Here is a 23251-nt window from a genome sequence, read left to right as displayed (position 1 = left end):
GGTGTCCCCTAGCTGTAGCCCTGTCCTGGTCAGCATGAGGCCAGCAGGTCGTGGGCAGAAATGAGAGGAAGTAAGGGCCAGTGGCTTCTGATGCTGAGGAGACCAACCTGGGATGAGGACTGGAGAGAGGACCTGAATCCCACTCTGACCCCATCTCCTGAGTCTTCTCCCCATTAAATGGTCACAAGGACAAGACATCCGACCCTGCATAGCCGTCGGCGGGGAGGATAGGTACCGACTGACCATAAATGCCATGATCCTCAGGCTGTGGAAAGTGGAGGGCTGCTGAACCAAGTGCAGACCTGCTGCTGCTTCAGGACAGAGGCACAGGACACCTGCAAACCCAATTCCTTAGGTATGAAAAGCAGAGAAGACTCTGCCTGATTCACCAACATCTCTACCCAACAGGGCCATGTAGTGGGCCACAGGACAACAGAAACACAAGGGTGGGCAGTACACAGACTTGGGAGGAACAGGGCTTGGTGGCTCTAGGTGCTCTGTCAGTACCAGGGCACTCCCATGCACAGGGCTGGGCACAGGGGCTTGAGTCATCCCTGGGGGGAGGCAGCTGGGAAGGGCTTGGCACCCGTACCTCACGAGTCTGGGTGAACCAGGCAGTAACCTGGAGAACAGAAGGAACAGAGGGCTGCAGTAGAGACCTAGGAAGGATGGCCAGGAGAGGAGATGGGAAACACATCCGGGCACTCCTGCCCCTTGCTGATGGAGGCTCCTGGCAGCCAGACTCAAACCAGATCCCAGATGGGGATGGAATCAGCTCCAGAGTTGACTGCAAGAGTGTGAGTTGTAGACCGTACTTAGAAATAGAGGGCATGACATTTTGACTGAGGAGTGTTGTACTTACTTTTTGAAGCATTTTCCTGTATCAATTTCCACTCTGTCATGTGGGATGAAAGAGGTGAATGAAGAGACTATGCAAGTGCCCTGCACTTACACAAGTGGATGACTCGGCAGGGCTTTTCTAACTAGGAATTAGCTCCCCCTTCTCTGATGCCAATAGGCCTGAGGCCCAGGCCATGACATAGGGCCCTGTGTGCAATGCCTGTGTCTGAACCTCTGAACGGCAGTGTAAGAGGGGGCAGAGCAGGAGCCACTCATGAAGTAGTCACAGTCTTCTCAAACTCAAGTGACCATTTTACCCATTCGCACACTGACCTGAAGTGCGTGTTTGAAGTTACTTAAAAGGTGCTTACCTGGTGTTTGGATGGATGTTCAAATGATTGGATCTCAAGATAACAATGTAAGTGACCAAAGGAAACTTTAAGATGTTAATCTTAGTCAGGCGCTGCAACACCTGCCTGTGATCCCAGCTCCTGGGAGGTTGCTGCAGGAGGATCGCAAATTCCAGACCGGACTCAATGATTTAGCAACAGCCTGTCTCAAAATAAATTTTTAAAGGATCAGGGGATGTAGCTGGGTGGTACAGAGCCCCTGAATTTAATTCTCAGTGCCTCAAAAGAAAAGGAAATGGAAAAAGTTTCTCTCTGCAAGCTTTAAGGGAACAGCAGAGTGGGCATTTCCTGTCTGACTGCCAGAACTTTTCCTAAAAGAGAAGTTGCCTTTGCTTTCAGAGGGTTTCAGGCTCCAGGGGCACAGAAGCTACTAAAAACCATGTTGGATGGCAGGCTAGTTAACAACTGGCTTCAACCACATTGATTTCAGACGGGACTTTATTGGGGGCCCGAACTTCTTTGTCCTTTCAGAATGGCAGGGAGGAGTCTGCAGGTGGGGCTGCAGATGGTTGAACAGCCAGGCCCAAGACATCCGCAGAGGAGGCAGGAACGAGGGTGAGGTGAGGAAGACGAACACCGGAATGATTAAGAAGCTCAGGAACGTGGAGCAGGCAGCGGACGCGGCCCGTCTTGGGGACCAGTCGGTGGGGAGGCTGCTGATGGTAAAAAGGAGATTTTTCTTACCCTGGGACTTAGGTCGCCAGCTTCCCCGGCTGGAGGCGCCCACTGTATCCTCTACGTTGGGTTCGTCTTCTGCTGTAAGAGCCGGGGCGGCGGGGAGAGTGCGGCGGGAGGGCGGGAGCTGCGGGCGAGGAGGCTGCGAGAGCCTCTGGGGAAGGGTCCTGCTCGGCGCTGTCCAAGGGGACCCAGGCGAGGTCCTGCACCCGGCACTGATCCCGCCCAGGTTGTGCGAAGACACCGCGGCCGTGGCAGCCTCGGGGAAAACCAGCTGGCAGGTCTGGACTGAGCCCAGGCGGTGGGACGTCCTGGAGGGAAGTGCGGCGACGAGGCAGGTACCAATCAGCAGGGTGAGGACGCTCCCGGGAGCGAATCGAACTTTAAAGTCTCTACCAGCGGCCAGGCCTCCCGGGCTCCGGAGCTCAGGACCCATGGCATCTGCGGTTGGCGCGGCGCTGGTTCTCGCCGTCCTGGCTCAGCTCCCGACTCTCGTTCGTTTGGCGGCGCCGGCCGGTTTGTTGCGGGATGGAACTTACGGGGACACCTCTGTCCCCTCCTTAGTCCCCAGACTTCCCCTGCGGGCTCCCTCGGTCCAGGCCCGGCGGCAGGTTCTGCACCCTGCACCTCCGAGGGAGCCCAGGGAGCCGAAAATTGGAAAATTAAGGGCAGGAGGACGGGAGGGAGCGAGATGGCAGGAGAGCGAGAGGGCTTGCTGACGGTCCCCAGTCCCCTCCGTCCTCAGAGGGGGCGCCAGAGCCTCTCTCTCCCCGGACCCCTGAGCTTGGAAGAGCCACTGGGGACGGGTGTGCGTGTCCCCGCTGTGGCGGCATTTGCTTCTGGACACCAGGCTGCCTTGTGCGTTTCGGGTTAGGAATGGCCATGAACTCCACGTGGCTCCTCAGCCTGGGACAGATCCTCTATCCCAGGCTGTCCTGAGTCACAGTGGCATGTCCAGTAGCTTCCAAGTTCCTGTGATACCTACTTTTTAGAATTTTCTTTTAAAGGAAAAGAAAGGTGGAGGGAAATGTCTCCTGAATATGGAAGGGAGATCAGTAAAGAGACCAGGGGGAGGGAGAAGAGGAAAGAGGACGTTCTGGGGAATTATAGTGCCCAAAGTCTATTGCTAAATGTGCGTGCATGAATCTGTAACTATAAATGCTACCATTGCAGACACCTATAATGCACCAATAAAAATAAGTAATGAAATTAAATTTTAAATATCATCAAAAGAGAATTTTATTATTGAAAGTACCCAGAACCACTTCAGATGCGAAAACTCACGCAAGAGATATTATTAAGCAAACAGGCAGAGTATCTCCCTGCAGGGAGAGAGAGAGAAAATGAGAGGGGAGTCATTCTTAAGTAGTTAGCAGGCTAATAACTGACCAATGACTGATGAGAATGTTCACAGTCTGACAATCTGGACCAATGACTGCTGAAAATATTCACAGACTGATGAGTGGACCAATGACTGCGGAGAATGCTCGCAGGCTGACAAGTGGACCAATAGCTGACTGGGATGTTCATAGACTAACAATCTGGGTTGTAAAATGGTGTAGAGGCAGGAAAATAATAGCAGATCTGATGCCAACATTTACATTTCAAATATCCCTATTTCAATCAGTAGGATTTACTATATATTAGTAAATCCTTATAATACAGAATTATTCAGTTGTTATAAAGTACCCTGAAATATGTCTGTATTTTTGGTAAAAAGAGGCAAATGCAAAAAAAAAAAAAAAAAAAAAGAAATTTCTTAAAAAAATATTTTTTCTTCTGTTTTAATTGGTGCATTATAATTATACACAATAGGACCAGGGATGTAGCTCAGTGGTATGGCCACATACAACAGACCCTGGGTTCAAGGAAGACCTTAGAAGATGCATTGGCAGAATTATTATTGTCAAAATGACATTTTATCAAAAGTGATGTACAAATTTGATGCAATTCCCACGGAAATATTAATGACATTCTTCACAATACTATATGGGAAAAAAACAGTTGTAAAATTCACCTGAAAGAATAAAAGAGCCAGAATAGCCAAAGCAATCCTGAGTAAGAAGAGCGATGCTGGAGGCCCGTGGCAGCTCCTGGTCTCCAATTACACTAGAGATATAGAAGGGGGAAAAACTACTCCATGGTATTGAGGGGGGAAGATATGAAGACCAATGGAACAGAATAGAAAACTCAGAAACGAATCCACATATATACAGTCAGCTGATCTTTGACAAAGGTGGCAGAAATATAGGATGTAGAAAAGATAACCTTTGTAACAAATGGTGCTGGAAAGAACAGATAATCATATGTAGAAGAATGAAACTAGATCCCTGTCTCTCACCCCGCACAAAAGTCAAATCAGAATGGAACAAAGACTTAGGAATTAGACCAAAACCTTGCAACTCCTAGAACAAAACATAGGGTCAGCACTCCAGCATCTCCGTGCAGGCATCGAATTCCTTAACAAGACCCGCAAAGCTCAAAAAATAAAACCAAGAATGAATTTAAAATCTTGGCCAGCTGTTCCTGTGACAAGGGATTAAAATCCGGAATATGTAAAGAACTCCAAAAAGTCATCACCAAAAAAAAAGACAAATAATCCATTCAACAAATAGGCAGAAAAACTGAACAGACAATTCTCAAAAGAAAAAACACAAATGGCCAACAATATATAAAAAAAAAAAGTTCAACAGCCTTTGCAATCAGAAAGTGCAAATCAAAACTACTTTGAGATTTCATATCACCCCAGTTACAATGACAATCATTAAGAATACCAATAACTGGTGATGAAGATGTGGGGGAAAAGGTACTTTCACACATTGCTCGTGGGGTGCAAATTGACATAATCACTTTGGAAATCAGTATGGAGATTCCTCAAAAGACTAGGAATACAACTGCCATATGACCCAGATATTCCACTCCTTGGTATTTCTCCAAAAGAACTAAAATCAGGATACTATAATGATATGTGCATATGTTTATAGTAGCACAATTCACAATAGTTAAGTTATGGAACCAGACTAGGTGCTCATCAATATTGAATGGAAAAATAAAATGTGCTATATTTACACAGTGGCGTTTAATTCAGTTGTAAATAAGAATGAAATTACATTATTTGCTACAAAATGGATAGAACTAGAGAACATCATGGTAAGTGAAATAAGCCAGACTCCAAAAGTAAAAGGCTGAATGTTTTCTCCCTCATAGCTACAGAAGGAAAAAGGAAAATGTAAGAAAACCACACCAGACACGAGAATTGACATAAGAGGGTTTAGTAAGCAAACAGAGTGTCTCCCTGCAGGGTAAGAGAGAAAATGAGAGGAAAAGAGAAAGGGCACACGCAAGAGAGAGTGTGAAAAGGAGGAGAGAGAAGGAAAGTGAGGAGGAGAAAGAAAGCATGAGAAAAGATGGCGGGGAAGCTATCCTTAAGCAGTTGAATTCTGCGGGCTAACGGGACCAATAACGGAGAAGGATACTTGCTAGCTGACTGATGAACCAATTTATAAGAAAATCTCCAGTTCTTTCTCACCTTATCTCTCCTTCCTGCCTAAGTGACTAGGGTTGGTTTTTCAGATGAGATGTAAAAAGTTCACTCTCCCAGGGGCAATCTTCAACTTCCAGACTTCCAGAGGCAGATGGTTTTCATGGACTTCATTTCCTCCATTTGACTGATCCCGTATTTCTACACTAACTGCTTGTCCCCACTTCTAGCTTCAGAAAAAGAATTTAAAAATAAAGGGTGCATCTCATGAAAATAAAGGGAAAGGGAAAACAATAGTGTAAGGTAAGGGGATAGAGAGATAGGAATGAAGGGAGGAGATGAGGAAGTACTGGGTAACAAAATCTACCAGATTGTGGTATGTGCACGTATGAGTATGGCATACATCCTATTATTATGTGTAATTATAATGAAACACTGCAAGCATTTTACATGAGGATGTGCAGGGGCGAGGGGGGTAAATATATACACAGTTGTTAGGGATGTGGATTAGTATGGCTGCTTTTGTGGTTTAAGAGCAGAGTCGACTGGTTGTAACAAAGACTGCAAAGCCTGAAATATATAATAGTAAACCCTGGGACATAAATAGCCCTTCAAAGAGTGACCCTGTGCCTCCTCTCCTGAAGACTGCATCACATTTAAAAGCACCATAGTCAGCACATGAATCTTTGGGGGACTTTCCACATCCAAACTATACAAAGGGCAGTTCAAAGTGCAGAGAAGTATTTGATTGCACATGACCCAGATGAAATATTGGTCTTGTTGCTCTACCAGAGGCTAAGAGCACAATTCCATAGGTAGCAAGGGACATGACCTAACATGTTAACAAAAAGTGCAGAATTAGAATACCACAAAACAGAATAAAGAGCTGGAAGTTGAAGTTGATGTTACAGGATCTTCATGGGGATAATCAGATCCTGGGTGCCCAAGGCCAAAGGTGGCAAAGGAAAGGTGAGAGTCATTGCTACAATGGACAGGAGAGAGAAAGCAGCAGTCAGGATGGTCCAACTCTACCATTAGGGTATGGGCTCATGGTGTTCCCACAAGTGAACCAAACCTCCTCTTCCAAATCCTGCCTAGACCTGAATAAGCAGAAGAGCTCCAGGCGGTGTGGGAAAGTCTGACTGACATCTGGAGGCCTCTGGATTCGCTGTTCTATCTCCGTTTGCTCTACGGAGGAATAGCAGGTGGTAGACTGGCAGAAGACCAACCAGGAGAGTCACTTAACTGAATCACATTTTCAGAAGTTTCTTGGGAGCATCTTCAACCTTCAGAAAAGAAACAGATGTTCAACTCTCTGAAGATATCCTAAGTCGGTTCTCCTGGGGGACCCCTCACAGGTTACTCCCCATCTCAGACCCATGCTCACCTTGGGTGATAAGTTTCTGTTCACCATCATCCAAGGGTTCTGCAGCCTCTACCAACCTCCTCCCTTCTTTCCTATAGTCCAGAATCAGCCCCAGGCCTCTCGTTCGCCTGGCTGTCTCAGGACCTAAGCTGTAATGACTGGATCTGCTCCCTGACTGGGGAGCCTGCTCCTCACCCCATAGGAGGGGCCTAGGTCATGGTGGGTAGGGAGAGCCTCGTCCAAAGAGAGGGGCATGGAACCTGGTTCCCTAGCTTTGAGTGGGATTACAGACACACATCATTCTTTCTTCTCCTCTCTCAACCTCTCCTTACCTGGGAGCTGCGTAGCTCTAAAAGTGACTGGCCCTGTCCTACTTCCTTCTCTTCTGTTAGGTCATCTGCAGCATAAGAATCCTGCTACTGCGCAGCCCCTCCAGTCTCTGCAGAGACTCTGCTCAAGGCAGAGGCTGCTGAGCTGGCTCAGGATCTGGAGTCTGCAGGAGAGTGGGTTCCAGGGCCACAGCAAAGGGCAAGGCCTGGAGTCCAAGAGTCCCCTGAGAGCTGGCATCCTCTGCCTTCACCCTGCACAGACTCTACTCTCAGTTTGCCCTACAACTGCTGGAAATGAGCCTCCTGTGGGAAAGCAGCCCTGAACTCCAGCCTTCCAATTGGGGTGAGAAAGGCCTTCCGTACTCCCTATTCTGGGATTAGCCATAGGACACTCTCTTTTTGACTATGGGCTTGGAGTCCCATCCTCTTGACATTGAAAGGAGCTACCATGCTGCCATCATCCAGGAGTGGGTATTTTCCTGCCTGTGTTCCTGTTATCTGCACACCATGCACCACTGGGCCGTCTCATGGAGAAACCTGGTCGGAATCATACCTGCAGAAGCTAACACCCATTAGAAGCCACAGGCCATCGTAGTATGGTCCCTCCTCTTTCCCATGGGTCCTGACAGGGAGGATTGCTTAGAATTCAGGGCTGAGCATGGCCAGGCTATTGCTATCAGTGACAGGAGTTCTGATTCTCCTGTCTCTTCTCAGGATCAGAAGGACCAGTCAAGGTGCAGGCTGGGACCTTGGGAATTCAACTTCCTGTCCTCGTTCCTCACTCATCTGCCCCTTGCCTCTCTCCTGGTTCTGCCCACAGCACCTGTCAAGTAGAACTGCTGGATGCCCAGTAGATGAAGCAGGTGAGGATCCATGGCAGGATCAAAGGAATAAGTGTGCTGGGTGCGGTCTTCTGAAAGGCTGTGTCTGTGGTGGTGCTTGAGGGTCCTGAGACGGAAACACAAGAGTGTTAGTCCTGTTCAGACCAAGTCACTCGGGCAGGTAGATAGTCCCTAGAGTACTGCTCCATGGCAGCTGCTGTGACGCTTGAGGACTGAAGGAGACTGGAGAAGGGCCGAGTCCTTAAGGAGCTCCTACAGGTATTGGAGAAGCCTGGGTGACTGGTGCAGAATACAAGGTGACCCAGGAGCATGGTGGTGGAGAAGGACTCAGGAGCTGACATGTGAAGTGATTTACAAGAATTCTGAAAAAGAGACCAGGCGAGATGAGAAATAGAGTGATTCTAAACTGAGGGAACAATAAGATGAAAAGTCCCGGAAAGACCAGGATGTTCACGGGATGAAGCCAGCAAGAACCCCACAGGAAATGCCAGACCAAAAGTATGTGCACTGAGGCAGAAGGATGAGGAGGTGAGAAGGGAAGAGTTGGGAAGGGTATACCCATGGCTGTTAATCTAGGGCTGACTCACGGTGGAGGGGCCATGCACACACACAGGCACACACACAGGCACACACACAGGCACACACAGGCACACACACAGGCACACACAGGCACACACACAGGCGCACACACAGGCACACACACAGGCACAGACACAGGCACACACAGGCACACACACTGGCACACACACAGGCACACACACAGGCACACACAGGCACACACAGGCACACACACAGGCACACACAGGCACACACACGGCACACACACAGGCACACACAGGCACACACACAGGCACACACAGGCACACACACTGGCACACACAGGCACACACAGGCACACACACAGGCACACACACTGGCACACACAGGCACACACAGGCACACACACAGGCACACACAGGCACACACAGGCACACACGAGGTAGGAGCATCTCCTGTGAAGTCAGCCAGCACCTCCCCCCTCCTGCCAGTCACCTGCTGGCGTCAGCTCTGCCTTCCACTGCTCCGCCTTCCACTGCTCCAAGAACTTCTCAAGCCAGGCTCTGCAGTCACCCTTAGAGGACCTGTGTAAGAACTCGGTCACCTCCCTGTCATTTCTTTCATCCAGTTGGATCCAGGATGAACCTCTGTCCACCTTCGGTTGTCTGAGTCAAAGCGGAGCCTCATCTGTCCATTGAAGCCAAACTCCCAGGACCCGCTGGTGCATCCACTGGATTTAAGCTGACAAGACATCCTGCCCTCCAGGATGAGGAAATCTGCCCCATCAGAAAGAGATCAGCCTCCATCCTTAACAATCCTTTGTTCCCCCCAGCACCACCTTCCCTGGTCTTCTAATCTGGCTGTGTTGTGTCCTCCAAACCAGCCCTGTCTGGGCCTTTGGAAGGACCAACATCCAATTAATTTTTCACATGCATGCAATCAACATCCTAAACCCACAGTCGGCTCTCTCATGCCCTTGGACCATTCAGACTTACCCCTGGCCCTGGGATTTTCTGCTTTAATGTCAGCCAGTTGCTGTCTTAGCATTTGCCCCATATCTCTCAGTGCGGTGTTCTGCTCTTGCCAGGTGACTGTGGCATTCACTTCCTCTCCCAGGGCACTCAAGGTCTTGACCTTGTCCACGCCACAGTTGTAGGAGAGAAAGGTCTTCCGATCCACCTGGGCTTGAACTGTACACCACTGCTGTCCAGGTGCAGGCTGCAAACTGACGGTGAAGTCATAGCAGAGAGAGTGAGTGCCTGCGGAGGAGAGGGAAGCAAGGGTTGGGGTGGTGAGAACAGGACCTTTAGGCGCCCCCTCCGCATCCCTCTGAAGGGCTGAGCTGTAAGAGTAAGTGTGACCTTCCCACGCTGTCTCCTCCACCTGGCTATGGTGGGCATGCTCCCCGTGTGTGAGGAGGAGGGGACACTACCTGGTGAACAACCTCATGTGCAGGACGTGGTGCATTTCCCATCTGCCCATTGAACAACGCCTACATGCAGCCGATGACCTTGCAGGGTGGTGCCAGGCCTGCTGTGAGGGACCGGCCTGATGGCAGAGGATGTGGAGAAGCAGCGCACTGGACCCAGGGAGGGAGGGAGAAGCACGGTGTGCAGCTGGGTCATGGTGGGCGCAGTGAGGATGGGATCACAGCTGCATGCTGGAGGGTGGATGGTTATGGCTCAGAGACTCCGGTGTGACTGTTAGGAGACGCACGAGTGTGCCAGTGGACTGCCTCCTTGTAGGGTGGAAAGCGATATCCTACCCCGAATGAAATGGAAAATCCAGTTCAAAGAAGGGAGGTAGAGGAGGGAGTCAGAAAATGTGCATCGAGGCTCAGAAAAGTGTCTTTGTGAGGTAGATGAAATATAAAACCCAGAAAAATGCCCAGTCCACTGTGCTTTGTAAGAAAGCCTGGCAGACATGTGTTTATCAAGTGTATGAGAAAATGTCCGGTACCTAAACCCAGAACCAAAGTTAGTTGAAAGGAAGGAATACTAAAATTAGTGTGGAGCATAAATAAATGAATTAGAGACTGAAAAAGAACACAGAAGATGAGTGAAATAAAGAGTTGGGTCTTCAAAGAGATAACCTCAATCGACAAACCCTTTTTTAGACTAACTAGGCCAATGAGAGGGAAGACTCAAATAAACTCAGAGAGGCAAAGGGAGACATTGCAACAAGACCACAGAAATTCAAAGGGTCATTAGAAATCAGTAGGAACCAAGATATCCATGTTTACTATTATTAGCAAAAATTTGGCAACCTAGAAGAAATGGAGAAATTCCTGAACATTACACATATATGTCTTACCAATGCTGAATCATGAAGAAATAAAAAAAGCTGAGCAGATCAATAAGAAGTAACAAGATTGAATCCGTAGTCATAGCCTCCCATCAAAGAAAATCCCAGGATCACAGAAGTGTATGCTGAGCTCTTCAAACATTTAAAGAAGAACAGTTTCAGGTTCTCCTTAGGTTATTCCCCAAAATAGAAGAGAAACAAATTCTTCTGAATACAAGTGATAAGGCCAGCATTACCAGGATCCCCAAACCTGAGAATACACAGAGAAAGTAATCCACAGCTAATATTCTCGATGAACAAGGATGCAAAAATCCTGAACAAAGTATTAGCAGACTGAATCCAAGTGCCCACTAAAAATATTCATCATGATCAAGTGGAACCCATCTCAGGGATGCAAGAATGGTTCAACACTAGCTAATCAACAAACGAAACACCCCGCATTAATAGAATGAAGATGTAGAAAAGGCATTTGATAAAATCCATATCTCTTCATGATGAAAATGTCAAAACAACTAGGTACAGAAGGAGCATATCTCAATATAATAAAGGACATATGAAATGAGCCATCAGCTAGCATCATATCAAGTGGGTAAACAATGAACGTTTCCTCGCTGAGGTCTAAAATAAGAGAAGGATGACCACTTCTTACCACTTTTGATCAACAGAATTCTGGCAGTGCTAGTTAAAGCAGCCAGGCAAGAGAAAAAACAAAGAGTATCCAAACTGGAAAAAACAAAGAAAGAAAATTCTCACTGTTCACACATGAGCTGACCTTACGTAGAGAGAACTCCAAAGACTCTACTGAAGAATATTACTGGTAATAGATGAATTTAGCAGAGTTGCAGAATACAAAAAATAAAATTATTAGAGTTGTTAAATACCAATAACAAATCAACTGAAATAGAAATCAAGGGAACAGTACTATTTACAATAACTGCAAAATATACAATATAATACCTTGAAATGGATTTAAACCCAGGGGTAAAAGATCTCTACATTGAGAACTATAAAGCACTGAAGAAAGAAATGGAAAACCACACACACACACAAATAGAAAGATAAGCACGTTTATGGTTTGGAAGAATCAATACTGTTCCAATATCTACTCTACTCCAAAAGAATGGCAGATTCACTGAAATCCCTATCAAAACATCAAGGGCGTTTATACAGAACTAGAAAAGACTACCCTAAAATTGCTATGGCACAACAAAATTCCTGAAGACTCAAAGCCATCTCTCATGGGAAGGACAAAGCAAGAGGAGTTACTTTACCTGACTTCAAAGTAAACAACAGGGCTGGAGGAATCACAACAGCATGGTGCTGGCTTAAAAACAGAAGCATGGACCAATGGAACAGAAGAGAGAGCACAGAATCAGACCCTCACACCTACAGCAACCTAGTTTTGAAGAAAACAAGGGAGGGCATGCACAGGACAAAGAATGACACTAGACCCCTGTGGCTCTTCACTTACAAAAATCAAGTCAAAGTGGATTAAATTGCCTGGGGGTGTAGTTCAAGGGTAAAATGCTTGCTTTCCATGCAGGAGACCCTGGGTCAGCCCCAGCATGGGAAAAAACAAACACAAACAAAAATTGGAAACTTAAATGTAAGACCTGAATCTATGAAGTTACTACAAGAAAACATAGTGAAAATGTTTCAAGACATTGAAATGGGAAAAGATTTTTGGAGAAGTTCCTAAAATAACAGAAAACAAAAGCACAACCAGACATAGGATGACATGGAAGTAAGAAATAGTCTGCAAAACAAAGGCAACAATATTGAGAGTGGAGAGACATCCTATGGAATGTCAGAAAACATTTGCATGCTGTGCATCAGATAAGAGGTTAATATCCAGAATAAGTAAGCAACTCAAAGGACTTAATACCTAGAAAACATGTAGGCTGATAAAAATGAGAAAAATATGAGAAGATAGTTCTCAAAAGAGACAAGCAAATGTCTAATATGTATGCAAAAATAGTATCACCAGTCATCCTTGAAATGCAAATCACAACCACAATAAGATATCATCTCACTACAGTAAGAGTGTCTGCTAAAAAAAAGAAAAAGAAAGTAAGTGCTAGCAAGAGAATCCTTGTATATTGTTATTGGGAAAGTCAATTCATAGTGAGGAGATTTAGAAGGGTTTAGGCAGCCAGGGCAAGATGGCGAGTGTGGAGGTCCCTAACGTTAGTGCAGGTTACAAACAATTAGAGTAACATTGTCAACAGGAACACAGTGAAAGTGATGAGAATTGAATGTAGGGCTAGGATATTGCTCAGTGGTGGGACAGGTGTGATGCAGCCACATCAATGATTATATCAGCTCAATTCACAACAGCTAAACTATGGAACCAACCTAGGTGCCCTTCAACAGATGAATGGATAAAGAAACTGTAGTACACACACACACACACACACACACACACATACACACACACACACACACATATGTATATTACTCAGTCTTAAAGAAGAATGAAATCATGGCATTTGCCGGTAAATGGATGGAAGTAGAGAATGTTATGCTAAGTGAAATAAGCCAACCCCAAAGAACCAAAGGTCACATGTTTTCTCTGATCTGTGGATTCTACTTCCATAAGGGGGCAGGGGAGAATAGCGCTATTTTGGACTAGAGAGAGGGGAGTAAAGGAATGGGAGGGGACATGGGGGTAGGAATGATAGAATGAATTGGACATTATTATCCAGTGTGCATATATTATATTATGACCTGTTAAATCTCCATCACCTACAATTAGACAAATGAGAAGTTATACTCCATTTATGTATGGTGTGTCAAAATGCACTCTACTGTCATGTGGAACACTGGTTATTCTCCTAAGGTAGATCAGTGGAGAAGGAGATGGGGGAGGCAGGGTGGACAGGGACGGGAGGAAATGCAGAATGGAGTTAACAAATCATGTTCTGTTCATATATAAACGTACCACAGGAAACTTCCCCTTCATGTGTGAGTGGAAAGCATCAATCAAGGATGGATAAACGGATGAGTGAGGGGAGGTTCAGTGGAGGGGGAGTGGGGTGGGGGGTGGGGGAAGAGCGGGGCCTGAAATGGAGTGGGTCAGATCCCATGCATGCGTGATTGTGTGGGGATGAATCCAGCTACCTTCTGTAACTATAATGCTCTAATGCCAATAAAAAAGAAAGGATTTTGAAATTAGCAGAGATGTAAGTTGAACCCACTTTAAACATTGTACAATGTACACATGTATCAAAACTCCTCATGTGTGGGTATCTGAAGCATCACCATGTCCCCTGGTACTGACAAGGTCCATGTGGGGCCAGGAATGCGTGGACATATCCCAGGTCCTGCTCATAGGGATCATTTCAAATTCCCTGAATTTGTAATAGAAATGAAGAATCACGGACTTGGTGAGTCCCTTGTGGAGTCACCCTAGTGGGAAGGCCAAGTGCAGTCTGCTGACAGTGCTTCCCCATTCCCCAGACACTATGTTTAAAGTAATATCTCATCCTGGAGAACACACGGAGATTTGTGCCAGTCTAAAACCTTGAAGGATGCACATGGGCCAAGTCTATCTTCTCCTGTGTTCTTCCCAGGCTGGGTCGTGAAATTTTCTCTGAAGGGTTTGCTATTATATATTTTAGGCCTTGCAGTTGGTTACAACCACTCAACCCTGCTCTTGTATCTCAGAAGCTGCCACACTAAACTACATTCCTAGCAATTGTGTATATGTTTCCCCCTCATCAGCAGTGACTGGCATTTGTTGTCTTGATGACTGCCATTCTAACTGGGGTGAGATGAAATGGCAATGTAGTTTTGGTTTGCATTTTCATGATTACTATGGTTGTTGAACATTTTTAAAATATTTGTTGGCCATTTGTGTTCCTTCTTTTGAGAAATGTCTCTTTAGTCCTTCTGCCCATTTGTTGATTGCATTGTGTTTTCTGTTTTTTGGCAATGACTTTTTCAAGTTCTTTATATATTCTGCATATTAATCCCTTGTCAGAGTAACAGCTGGCAAAGAATTTTAATTTATTCGTGGTTTTATCTTTTGAGCTTTGCAGGTGTTGTTAAGGAAGTCAGTGCATGCACCGAGATGTTGGAGTGTTGACCCTCTGTTTTCTTCTAGCAGTTTTTGGTTGAATTCCAGAGTCTTTGTTCCATTTTGATTTGACTTTTGTGCAGGGTGCCAGGGATCTAGTTTTATTCTCCCATATATGAATATCATTTCATTCTCCTACATATGAATATCTGGTTTTCCAGCACCATTTGTTAAAAAGGTTATCTTTTCTCCAACATATATGTTTGGCACCTTTGTCAAGGATCAGATGACTGAATCTATGTGGATTTTTTTCCGTTTTCTGTTTTGTTCTTTCGGTCTTCATATGTCTCCCCCAATTCCATGGAGCTCCCCCCCCTTCTATAAAGATCTGTATTATAATCGGAGATCAATTGTACTACACGTGCCTCCAGCATAATTCTTCTTACTCAGGACCGCTTTGGTTATTCTTCTTTAATTCTTCCGGATGAATTTTAGAACTGTTTTTTCCCCCGTAGTTTTGTGAAGACGTCACTGATATTTCAATGGAGATTGCATCAAATCTGTGACCCCTTTTGATAAAATGGTCATTTTAACAATTTTAATTCTGCCGATTCATCTTCTAAGGTCTTCCTTGAATGCAGGGTCTGTTGCATGCAGCCCTACTACTGAGTTACATCCCAGGTCCTATTGGGTATAATTATAATGCACCAATTAAAAAAGAAGAAAAAATATTTTAAAGAAAATTCTTTTTTTTTAAACTTGTCTCTTTTTATCAGAAATACAGTATATTTCAGATGTACTTTATAACAACGGAATAATTCTCTACTATAAGGATTTACTATACTTTATTTTTCTAGTGATTGAAATAGGGATATTTCAAATATAAGAAAATTGTTTTGACAAATTTTAATTTCATTCCTTATTTTTATTGTTTCATTATAGGTGTCCTTAATGGTCGCATTTGTTTTTACAAATTCAAACGCGCACGCTGTAGCGACAGAATTTGGGCACTATAATTCCCAGAACTTCCTCTTTCCTCTCGTCCCTCCCCCTGGTCTCTACTGATATCTCTTCGATTTTCATGAGACATCTCCATCCACCTTTCTTTTCCGTTAAAAGAAAATTCTAAAAAGTAGATATCATACGAACTTGGAAGCGACTGGACCTGCCACTGTGACTCAGGACAGCCTGTGAGAGAAGATCCGTCCCAGGCTGAGGAGCCACGTGGAGTTCATGGCCTTTCCTAACCCGAAACGCACAAGGCAGCCTGGTGTCCAGAAGCAAATGCCGCCACAGGGGGGACACGCACACCCTTCCCCAGTGGCTCTTTCAAGCTCAAGGGTCCGGGGAGAGAGAGGCTCTGGCGCCCCCTCTGAGGACGGAGGGGACTGGGGACCGTCAGCAAGCCCTCTCGCTCTCCTGCCATCTCGCTCCCTCCCATCCTCCTGCCCTCACTTTCCCTCTCTTTCCGGCTCCCTGGGCTCCTTCGGAGGTGCAGGGTCCAGAACCTGCCGCCGGGCGTGGACCGAGGGAGCCCGCAGGGGAAGTCTGGGGACTAAGGAGGGGACAGAGGTGTCCCCGTAAGTTCCATCCCGCAACTCACCGAAAGTTCCATCCTGCAACAAACCGGCCGGCGACGACAAAAGAACGAGAGGCGGGAGCTGAGCCAGGACGCCGAGAACCAGCGCAGCGCCAACCGCATATGCCATGGACCAGGGGCTCGGGCGCAGTGGGGCCCGCGCAGCGGGTCGATCCTTATAGCCGGATCCCCAGGCCGCGCCCTCCCTCCTGCTGATTGGTCCACTGTAGTGCTGCGTCACGCCTAAGTCGCCCCGCCCCTAGGGTCTCCCCAACCCGCGCTCCACCCACCCGCTGGTTTTCCCCTCCGATGTTTGGGACGCTGTGTCTTCCAGAGACCTGGGCCGGATCGCCGCCTTCTGCCCTCCCGCCGCACTCTCCCCGCCACCCCGGCTCTTACCACAGAAGACGAACCCAACGTAGAGGATACAGTGGGCGCCTCCAGCCTTGGAAGCTGGCGACCTAAGTCCTAGAGTAAGAAAAATCTCCTTTTTACCATCAGCAGCCTCCTCACTGACTGGTCCCCAAGACGGGCCGCGTCCGCTGCCTGCTCAACGTTCCTGAACTTCTTAATCATCCCGGTGTTCGTCTTCCTCACCTCATCCTGGTTCCCGCCTCCTCTGCGGATATCTTGGGCCTGGGTGTTCAACCATCTGCAGCCCCACCTGCAGACTCCTCCCTGTCATTCTGAAAGGACCCAAGAAGTTCGGGCCCCCAATAAAGTCTCGGCTAAAATCAACGTGCGTGAAGCCAGTTGTTAGCTAGGCTGTCATCCAGGATAGTTTTTGGTATACTCTGCCCCTGGAGTCTGAAACCATCAGCAAAAACTCCAAGAAGCAAAAGCAAAAGCACCTTCTCTTTTAGGAAAATTTCAGGCAGTCAGGCAGGAAATGTCCAGCTCTGCTGCCCCCTTGAGGCTTGCCAAGAGAAGCGTTGTTTCTTTTCAGGTACTGAGGATTGAAGCCTCAGGCATTCTGCCACTGACCTACATTCCCTGCTCATTTAATTTTTTTTTTTTTTTTTTTTTTAAATTTTGAGACAGGATGTCGCCAAATCATCCAGGAGGGCCTGGAAGTTGTGGTCCGCCTGCTTCAACCTCAGGGAAGTTGGGATCGCTGGCATGTGCCGCAGAGCCTGGCTGTGATTAACGTCTGAAAGTTTCCTTTGCTCGCTTTCATTGTCATCTGCAGAGCCAATCATTTGAACATCCATCCAACCACCAGGTAAGCACCATACCTGGTCATCATACCTGCAAATATACATCTCAGGTCAGCGTGTGGTTGAGTGAAATGGTCACTTGAGTTTGAGAAGTCTCTGGCTTCCTGATGAGTGGCTCCTGCTCTGCCCCCTCTTACACTGCCATTCAGAGGTTCAGACACAGGAACTGCACACAGGGCCCTATGTCATGGCCTGGGCCGCAGGCCTATGGGCATCAGAGAGTGGGGAGCTAATTCCTAATTAGGAAAACCCTGCTGAGTCATCCGCTTGTGTAAGTGCAGGGCACTTGCATAGTGTCTTCATTCACTTTTTTCATCGCACATGACAGAGTGGAAACTGATACAGGAAAATGCTTCAAAAAGGAAGTGCAACACTCCTCAGTCAAAATGTCATGCCCTCTATTTCTAAGTACGGTCTACAACTCACACTCTTGCAGTCAACTCTGGAGCTGATTCCATCCCCATCTGGGATCTGGTTTGAGTCTGGCTGCCAGGAGCCTCCATCAGCAAGGGGCAGGAGTGCCCGGATGTGCTTCCCATCTCCTCTCCTGGCCATCCTTCCTAGGTCTCTACTGCAGCCCTCTGTTCCTTCTGTTCTCCAGGTTACTGGAGGTCTGTTCACCCAGACTCGTGAGGTAGGGGTGCCAAGCCCTTCCTAGCTGCCTCCCCCCAGGGATGATTCAAGCCCCTGTGCCCAGCCCTGTGCATGGGAGTGCCCTGGTACTGACAGAGCACCTGGAGCCACCAAGCCCTGTTCCTCCCAAGTCTGTGTACTGCCCACCCTTGTGTTTCTGTTGTGCTGTGGCCCACCTTCCACATGGCCCTGTTGGGTAGAGATGTTGGTGAATCAGGCCAGAGTCTTCTCTGCTCTTTGTACCTAAGGAATTGGGTTTGCAGGTGTCCTGTGCCTCTGTCCTGAAGCAGCAGCAGGTCTGCACTTGGTTCAGCAGCCCTCCACTTTCCACAGCCTGAGGATCATGGCATTTATGGTCAGTCGGTACCTATCCTCCCCGCCAACGGCTATGCAGGGTCGGATGTCTTGTCCTTGTGACCATTTATTGGGGAGAAAGCTCAGTGGATGGGGTCAGAGTGGGATTCAGGTTCTCTCCCTAGTCCTAATCCCAGGTTGGTCTCCTCAGCAGCCAGAAGCCACTGGCCCTTACTTCCTCTCATTTCTGCCCACGACCTGCTGGCCTCATGCTGACCAGGACAGGACTGCAGCTAGGGGACACCTCTGAGGATGACTGCAGTGACCCTAGGGGTGAACTGAGGGGAGGTGTGGAGGCAGCTGTGGATTCAGGTATTGTTTTGTCTCTGATGGTTTATGGGAAAGGGACCCCCAAACACAGGAAGAGCCCTCCCTTAGCCGCTGCTTCCCATGGAAATACAATGTACCACATAATCATGGAGCCACAGTTTCTGGTAGGTCCTTTGTCAATTATTTTAAACAAAAGTTATAAGGGGATTTGCATATTCAAAGACCTCATCCTTGAAATATGTAAACAATGATCACAACGTGAGAATCTCTTACTGTGAACTCAAGGCTTAGAGAACTCAGGAGAGAATGATGTCTTCATCCTGGGAGGGTGAGGAAGAGATGATGGCAGGTGATATTTGTGTCCACCTAGCAGGATGACTAGCTCTTGGCCAGGGGGAAGCAGGTCCTCCAGTCAGAGGAATGTGCCTGGTAGGAAGCCTGGCGGCAGGACAGTGAGGACTAGTGGGTAGACTAGGGAGGCTCAGCCATGGGGTGTTGGAGAGGAAGAGATGGTGGAGTGAGGAGGTCTGGGACTTGCTAGGGCAGTTGTGAGCTGTGGGAGGAAATCTGAGAGAAACCAACTGTCTGGGCCTCAGTGCAGGCAGGTCCCCACAGGGTGTGCCCGACATACGTGTACCAATACGCTTGCTCAGAGAGAAGAGGGCTGAGGTCACCTCGGGTAGCTGCCAACTCCTTTTCTTTCCGTTGGCCCCCTGTCAGCTCTGTATTTTCTCTGCAGGGACAAGGAGATTTTCCTAGTTTGCTTTTGTCCCCGTGATCCTCAGTTGAGACCTTCCAGAAACACTGCCCATCCTCCTGGGCTCTCCCATTTCCCCTCTATTCCTGAAGCGTGGTCTGGGTTGGGGGCAGGTGGTGTCCAGTCCAGGAGGAGGAAGCCATTCCCCATGAGTGCTGAGCGTATTGTAGCATCCTCTTCTTGGCCTGTGAGCCCAGAGAACCTTCCTCCTTCATTGACATGCCTCTCTTCTTGACATGCCCTTGTTGCCAACAGGCTTCCAAGTCTTCCAGTCCCCACCTGATGGTATTTACCTGTCCTCTCATAGTTTCCATCCCCTGTGCCACCAGTGAGAACAGGCGTGGGCAGCTAAGTGGACTCACTGCTTTGACGTGAACCAAACGCTGCTCATGCCTCTGTCATCTGAGCACAGTCCTCCTCCTGCGGAGTCCACCTTCCTTTGTCTTGCTTTACAGCTTTTATGAATCCGAGGATCAACTCTTCCAACCATCGTGCCTGATGGTTTGAATTTAGTGTTTAACCACAGAATTATATAAGCTGCAGTGCTGGAGGCGTGGATGGTGCCAGGGGCACATGAACAACCATTAGGGACTTAAGTCTTTTTGGGGAAGTGCTAGGGATTGAGTCCAGAGCCTCCAGAATGCCAGGCAAGCAATCTGCCATTGTGCTACAGCCCTAGCCCAAGGACCTTAATGCTTAAACAAAGAGCTGCTGCTGAGCCTTATTTAATGTATGTATGTATGTGTGTATTTATTGGTACCAGGGATTGAACTCAGGAGCACTTAACCACTGAGTCACATCCCAGCCCCTTTGTATATTTTATAGAAACAGGGTCTTGCTGAGGTTTCAGAGCCTTGCTAAGTTGTGGAGGCAGGCTTTGAACTTGCAATCCTCCTCCTGACTCAGCCTCTCAAGCTCCTGTGTTTATAGGTATGCACCTTGCCCAGCACTGCTGAGTCATATGAATCAGCAGCCAGTGGGCGAGAGGGAGGACAGTTCCTTAAGTGGGAGTGGAATGTGCCAAACCTCTGCGATTTCAAAATCAACAAGTATGACTTTGAGGAACTGGTTCTAATTCTGTCCTTTATATTAATGTGCAGTCTTCTTGCCACCCCAAGTTTGGCACATAGCATAAAGAAACATTGTTTTGAAAGAATTTTTTAAAATTGTGATAAAAATAGAACAAAATTTATCATTACAACTATTTTGAGTGTACAATAAATGTGTTCGTTCTCTGACATTTTGGCGTTCACTCCTGTGGTCAAACCTGGCCTGTCTTGACTGACACACTACTTTTAAAATTGTTCCTTTTTTTCTTTTCAGGTTAAGGATATCTTGCAAACACAATGCGCATTGTCAGAGTTTTTAATCGTTCAACCTCAGCATTTCAGGTCTTTCACTGTTGAGGTTACTAATTTATACGAATTTCATTTGGACTTTTTGTTAAATATCTGGACTTTGCCCTGTCACCATACTTTCTAATTATTGTGCATTTTGGGAATTTCCTCCCTCTCCATCTCTGTGTCCTGGTTACTGTGTTGAATTTCTTCTACTGGTTCATGAGTTATGCGTTCTGTGTTTCTTGCTATGCTCATTGCCCTTCACCTGTGACCAGTACTGAGGTTTATTTGCATTTATAGTGAGTTTTGCTTTGCCCCTAATAACAAGTATGTGGCACAGTTTCACATCCCTTTTGTGTGACCCCTGCAGTCCTATTGCTCTGACACTGCTCTGAAGTATGTCTGGGTCATCTGTCAGCATCCTTCTCATCTGTTTTCAGTTCTGCCAGCCTCCCCTCGTTGCTCCCCAGTCAGAGTGTTTAACAACTCACTTGGCTCCTCCCCTTCCTTGGTTCTCTTGTCTTCTTCTTTTTTTCTCTTCAAATTGGAGTGCTTTCTGTGAACAAGTACTTTTAACATGGGCGTTTTCAATAATGTATTGGTGCGTTATAATAATAGGTAATAGTGGTTTTCACAATGCCATATTTGTACATGCACATAACTTTTATTTTCCTTTTTTGTGCTTTTTAAATTCTTAAGACTTTTCTCCCACAATATTAAAATAGTGCTCCTTTCAGAGGATGCTCTCCATTTTTCTGACTCTGAAAATATTTCATATCTCTTTATATCAGTAATCTTTATCTCAAAGGAATATGCTTGCCTTCAGTATGATTTCCACTTCTTGAACATTCTTACCAAGTACTGTTTGAACTGTACCTTTTTTTTCTCATATTTTGTCAGAATTCCGTCTGACAATTGTTTTGGCCTCTACTCTTGGTTCACAAGATGCGTCTTCCTGATTATAACACGCAGTGTCCCAGTCATTAGTATTCCACAGTGAGTCAAAGTGCAGAGCAAGCCATGCCTATTTGTTCTCAGATCCTGGGTGAATCAGCTGTTCGGTAGCCCTTGGTGGGAAAGGGGATGGATTGGGCTGTGAGAGCCAAAGGAGTGAGATGCCTTGGGTTTGGTTCTCAGCACCCGTGGAGGCAGGGGGCAGGCGGAGGAAAATAAAACGAAAGAAAGTTAGAAATCCTCATTAGCTGTCACTGTAGCTGACATGAGCATGAAGAGAAATGGACATTCCAATTTGGGCATGTGAATATTCCAAAACTTGAGCAGATCCCTCTACAGTACATTAGGTACTTCCATAGGAGGAAGAACTTACACACAACTGTGACAATATACGTGGTTGCCAAGAGCTATCAAAGGAAGCGTGCTTTCCCAAAGCAGCTGACAATGGACTTGCTTAGTGATTAGTATTGATGGGATGGTTGTGGGGCTTGACTTGAGGAATGGGAGCAGGGGTGGTGGGGGTGGGGTGCCCGGGCGCACCAGGGCATAAGTCCAGTGTTTTGATGTCACTTTTCAGACTTTTCACTTGCCCAGCTGAGGTCGCTTTTCCATGGTTACTTCATCTGAGGTTCTAGCCTCTGCTCTTTCCTTTTCCATGAAAATTATTTCATGAAAAATCAGTTTTCTTTTTTTTTAATCTTTTTTAAATTTTTCTAAAATTTTAATTAAAATTAATTTCTAATTTGTCAATTTATGTTTTTATTTCCTTTGTTTTACATTTTGTTTGAGTTTTTTACCCTGTTTTTCTAACTACATTACCTTAGCATCTCAAGTAAACACATTTTGGTCTTGATACTTTTTTGGTATGAGTATATGGTTCCAATTTTTCTCCAAATAACATTGTGTTGTAGCTTACCAATATTTATGTACATGTTTTCATGATTAATTTCACTGTTTTAATATTCATTTCAATTTCTTTACTATTTAGACAATTTTGTTTCATACATGAAGCTGTATAATGTGATAAAATCTTTTTATGTTTTCATTTTTAATTGATTTTTGGTTTACATAGAGGATGATAAATATTATGTTTATTATAAAATTTATCAAATAGCTTTATTAAGCATTCTTTTTAACTCTATTAATCTATTTCCAGAAGCTTTAGAGTTTTCTAGGTAAAAATTCTTTTTTTTTATCTAGCTTTTTAAAAAAATTTTTCTCAGACTGCATGTTGATTCATTGTACACAAATGGGGTACAACTTTTCATGTCTATGGTTGTACAACCATTTTTCTTGCACGTCTTTTTTCCCCGTTCAAGTTTTGCTCCCTTTTTTTTCATCCGTC

General features: G+C 46.2%; 2 protein-coding genes and 1 long non-coding RNA gene across 7 annotated transcripts in view; 2 read left to right on the top strand and 1 right to left on the bottom strand.

Moving 5' to 3' along the window:
• LOC306665398 (UL16-binding protein 1-like) overlaps positions 1 to 23251 on the bottom strand; it is a 162092-nt gene that overhangs the window by 96808 nt on the left and 42033 nt on the right. Inside the window, exons 1-2 of one of the 3 annotated variants that reach the window (XM_079146894.1) lie at positions 16406 to 16524; positions 9476 to 9739 (exon numbers count right to left, since the gene is read on the bottom strand). The exons of 1 other annotated variant lie outside the window; for it this stretch is intronic. In XM_079146894.1, coding sequence (XP_079003020.1) covers positions 9476 to 9739; positions 16406 to 16511 — 370 coding nt within the window. In that variant the 5' untranslated portion in view covers positions 16512 to 16524. Of the gene's footprint in view, positions 1 to 9475; positions 9740 to 16405; positions 16525 to 23251 lie in introns of those variants that run through there. One more of the 3 variants, XM_079146893.1, reaches the window with a different exon arrangement.
• LOC306666891 (uncharacterized protein) lies at positions 501 to 2644 on the top strand (the record flags this gene model as incomplete). The annotated part of the gene is made up of 4 exons (XM_079149190.1): positions 501 to 797; positions 1730 to 1810; positions 1947 to 2008; positions 2155 to 2644. Exons 1-4 carry the CDS (start codon positions 669 to 671, stop codon positions 2642 to 2644), a joined length of 762 nt encoding a protein of 253 aa, XP_079005316.1. The 5' UTR covers positions 501 to 668.
• The window catches only part of LOC306665408, a 110587-nt gene continuing 104074 nt past the window's right edge, over positions 16739 to 23251 (top strand). For all 3 annotated transcript variants that reach the window (XR_013765001.1, XR_013765002.1, XR_013765004.1), the window contains exons 1-3: positions 16739 to 16854; positions 17423 to 17603; positions 20936 to 21019. This is a non-coding gene — a long non-coding RNA (uncharacterized lncRNA). The remainder of the gene's footprint in view (positions 16855 to 17422; positions 17604 to 20935; positions 21020 to 23251) is intronic.

The sequence above is a fragment of the Sciurus vulgaris genome, assembly GCF_902686455.1.
Source record: "Sciurus vulgaris genome assembly, chromosome: 7".
Lineage (NCBI taxonomy): Eukaryota > Metazoa > Chordata > Mammalia > Rodentia > Sciuridae > Sciurus > Sciurus vulgaris.
The sequence above is the reverse complement of the archived record's forward strand: the minus strand, read 5'-3'. Positions and strand labels throughout refer to the sequence as shown.